General features: G+C 31.3%; 1 protein-coding gene across 1 annotated transcript; it reads right to left on the bottom strand.

Moving 5' to 3' along the window:
- Positions 1-647: 647 nt before the first annotated feature.
- Positions 648-1,646, bottom strand: LOC136089770 (zinc finger MYM-type protein 1-like). The gene is made up of 2 exons (XM_065815856.1): positions 1,455-1,646; positions 648-1,364 (listed from the first exon to the last, which is right to left on the bottom strand). The coding sequence occupies exons 1-2, from the start codon at positions 1,644-1,646 to the stop codon at positions 648-650; spliced, it is 909 nt and encodes a 302-aa protein (XP_065671928.1).
- Between the last annotated feature and the right edge of the window lie 2,299 nt (positions 1,647-3,945).

The following is a 3,945-nucleotide window of genomic DNA, read 5'->3' as shown; positions in this document are numbered from 1 at the left end:
AATTTTCATAAAGGTATAATATATTTTGAAATAAAGAATGATGTTAAAAACAATGATTTAAGCATATTATTTATACAAATATTCTGCTCTTCTCTGTTTCATAAGAGAAAACATTTCGATTACTTTTTGATTAAACTGATCAATATCCTGTAAATAATCTTTATGTATTAATAGTACAGCTAATGCATTCAATCGATCTTGACCTGTGGAATTTCTCAAAAGTGTCTTAACTCTTTTTAAAGTACTAAAACACCGTTCAGCATTGGCTGTAGACACAGCCGATGCTGAACGGTGTGACTAAAACAATCTCTATTAACTTTGATACTTCAGAAAATGTTTCAATCAAGTTATTTTCATCCATAAATTGGGATAGGGCATTAATGGTGCCGATATCACTAAAAACAGCATTTTCATACGAAACAGTTAATTCGGACATCAACTTAACTTCATTCAGCATTGGATAGTTTGTTAGAATATTTTTTATGATTCCGAGGAAAATGTTGTCTATTAAATTTAAAATTTTTCGGATCCAAAATTGAAAATGATTTAAATATTTCAATGCTTCTAAACCTTGCTAATTTCGTAAATAATTTTATCACAAGCATCTTTAGCATCTTTTATTAGTAGTTCGATTGATGTGTTTCGTTTCATTCGGTTTTCATGCATTTCTTCGCAATTGTTAAGAATCGATCCATTATTATCGAAACATTATTAGTGATGCTATTTCGCACAAAATTTATAGAAAACCCAAATTTTTCAAAAGCCTCCTTGATTGTAATAGTGTTGCTGTTACTTGATTGCAATATATTGTAAAGTACATCAACATGTTTTAAAATTGAATAAAAAAAAGGTAAAAAAAAGTTGAACTCTAAGTCTTCCAAACATTTTTTAAACCCAACAGATTGCCACACGCTTGTATCATCCCATCCTTTATCGTTTATAATTTTATTAAAACATTTTACAATCTTTGTTTTGTTTTCTTTTATGCAAGTAACTATTTTTGAACGGAAATTCCATCGTGTTTCGCAAACTCTTGGTACCTGTTTAAAAGTAATTTCGCGAAGTAAATCATTTCGTTTTGGCGAGGATGTAAAGAACACGCCAAATCCACTTAAAGAAGAAAAAAATGTTCTTACTCGCTTATTCGACAAACAAACTTTTTTCAAAACTAAATTCAATTGGTGTGCATAGCAGTGAACATAATCGGCATTTGGGTAAACTTCTTTGATTAGACTTTGGACTTCATTCCTTGATCCGCTCATAACTGCTGCACCATCATAAGCCTGTGCAATTAATTTTTCCTTCAGACCAAAACAATTTAATTCTTCTTTTAATACATTTGTAAGACCCATAGCAGTTCTATCCTGAACATCAATAAATGCTATAAATCTTTCAACTGGTTAATAACCTTTTAAATAACGCAAGATAATGACGAACTAAGAACGACAAGATACATCAGTTGTTTCATCTGCTTGCAAGGAAAGAAATCTTGCTTTATCAATCTCACGTTTAATTTTTTCTATGTATACTTTATACATACATTCTAGAATGTCATTTTGGTTTGTTTTCGAAGTACTTTTTGTTATTTTTGAATCTTTAAGATGATCGCTTAACACACTATCCAATGTAGCTGTGTATGAAACCATATCTAAAAATACCCCTCGATTATTTGAGTCAATAGTTTTGTCATGTCCTCTTAAGGGCAATTCATGTACACCACAAATTTTTATACAATCTATAACCCTCGATAATGTATCTGTTTTTGTCAACTAATTTGTTATGTTTTTTTATGCTAAGAATGTATCCAGAGGGTGTTTCATTTCCGACAAATTTTCGAAAGTGATTACGTTACATGCATAACGGGGTAAATAATGTGCCAAAAAAAAGTCTGAAAAATTTTCAAAATTTTAAAATGTCATCTAGAGGCCGCCATCTTGAAAAAACAGCGTTTTTTACACTTTTTTCAACTGTAAACTTGAAAAACTTAAAAAATAATTAAATTTATGTTACGTTACTGGGTGTATATATTAAAGGTTATTATATGAACATTTGGTGAAATTTTCAGAAAAATTGGTAAATGTCTAGAGGTCGCCGAATTATAAAGTTTTATTTTTTCAACATATTTTTTTGCTGAATAATTGCTTAAATGCTTTCACCTTAAATAAAATGCATAATTTATGTTTTGAGCATAATTGACCACTAAAAGTTGTTGCGTGATTAAATAGTTTGCAAAATAAACATCTGGACGTATGTATATAAATTTCACAAATTTATTTTAAAAAATTCGTTCTTATTTCAATTAGCAAAATTGAAATATTAAAACAATTTTAAAACTAGTTGGAAAAGCGAATATTTTATTGTAACGATGAACCTAAGAAAAAATAATCAAGATTGGTTAATTGGTTACCCTGAATCCAATAAATTATCAAGTTTCAGTCGTCTACCAACAAAAAAACATGTTTTGGGTAGATACTCTCATTTACATTTTTATTCAAAAGGCGACACTTCTGCAAGAGATATTTTTAAATTTGTTCTTGGTGAGCTTAAGGAAGTTTGGAAAAGCTGGAGTACCAGTTCGTTCAGATAACTCTTGTCTTTCATTGCTTACCAAATTGTTTGTGGAAATGGTGAAATTAAAAAAAATTGATCACGCAAGTCGAGATGTTAAAGCTGGAAAAGAAAAAATTGTCACATTTTGTAATGAACTTGAGAACTTTGCGACATTTCAGCAGTAAATGCATATGAACAGTTATTAGTATCACGTAGACCAAAATGGAAAGAAGATTGGGCATTTTATGAAGATCAAAAGAGTAGCAGAAAGTATCATATGACAGGTAGCATCGATCTAGGTGTTTCAAAATTTTTAGAACGTCGAGAAGATAGACTAAGCATAGATTTTCGGAGAAGTTCAACCGAAGATCAAAAATCGAGTGCCTTTGATGTCAGTGAAATAGTTGAAACTGCTGACGAAGAAGATCAAAAAGATACAGAGTTTACTCCTTTACCACTAAAGAAAAGAAAGGTGCCTTTAACAAATTCACTAGAGATATCATCAAAGAAGCTCTCAGAAGTAACGGCATCTGTGGCTGATCAATGTTGTTTATCAGTTCGCCAACAACTTCTATTTCAATCCACTATCATCTGCAAAAGCGGAGGCAAACTTAATGAAATGTCAGTATCAACTGTGCATCGTCAAAGACAAAATGCGCGAAAGAATATTGTTCTGTCAATTAAAGCTGACTGGGAGATAAACAAACCTAAAAAGGCCATTTTGCACTGGGATTCGAAGCTTTTTCATTTAGACATAGCTCATAATGAAGAACGTGTAGCAGTTTTTATTAGCGGATCTCTTAACGGGTACTTATTTATTTATTTATATAAATCCTATGTATATTTTTTATTTTTGTATTCAAAGAAACTAACTTAAGTTTTATTTGCAGGCCGAAACTTATTGGTGTACCTTTGATTAAAGATTCGACAGGTAAAACTCAATGTGACGAGGTCGTGAAACTTGCGCAAGATTGGAACATTTTGGAAAACATTGTTGGTATATGCTTTGATACAACAGCAAGCAACACAGGTAATAAAAAAGGAGCAGCAACTTTAATTGAAATTGAGTTAAAGAGACCTCTTCTATGGCTCGCATGTCGCCATCATCATAATGAGCTACACATTAAGCATGCATTTACCGCGTTAAGAGGAGGTAGCAAAAGTCCAGATGAACCTATTTTTCAACGTTTCCGAGCCGAATTTTCTAGAATTGATATTGATTACTCAAACCTGAATTTTTTTAAATGGCCTACTGATATTAAATCAGAAATATTTAATCAAGCAAGTTTAGTTCTGAAATGGGCTTACCAATGCCTCGAAGAGAAAATATTTCCGCGAGAAGATTATCTTGAGTTAATTGAATTAACTATTATCTACCTTGGGGGGAAACTATCA

Source organism: Hydra vulgaris, chromosome 13 (assembly GCF_038396675.1).
Source record: "Hydra vulgaris chromosome 13, alternate assembly HydraT2T_AEP".
NCBI lineage: Eukaryota > Metazoa > Cnidaria > Hydrozoa > Anthoathecata > Hydridae > Hydra > Hydra vulgaris.
This window is presented reverse-complemented; position numbering and strand designations above follow the sequence as displayed.

Bases quoted from the DNA above. Each gene is read 5' to 3' on its own strand.
- LOC136089770 (XM_065815856.1), bottom strand. From the start codon at position 1,646: ATGGTTTCATACACAGCTACATTGGATAGTGTGTTAAGCGATCATCTT. The intron at 1,365-1,454 runs GTATCTTGTCGT...ATTGATGTTCAG, and splicing joins AAGCAGATGAAACAACTGAT to GATAGAACTGCTATGGGTCT.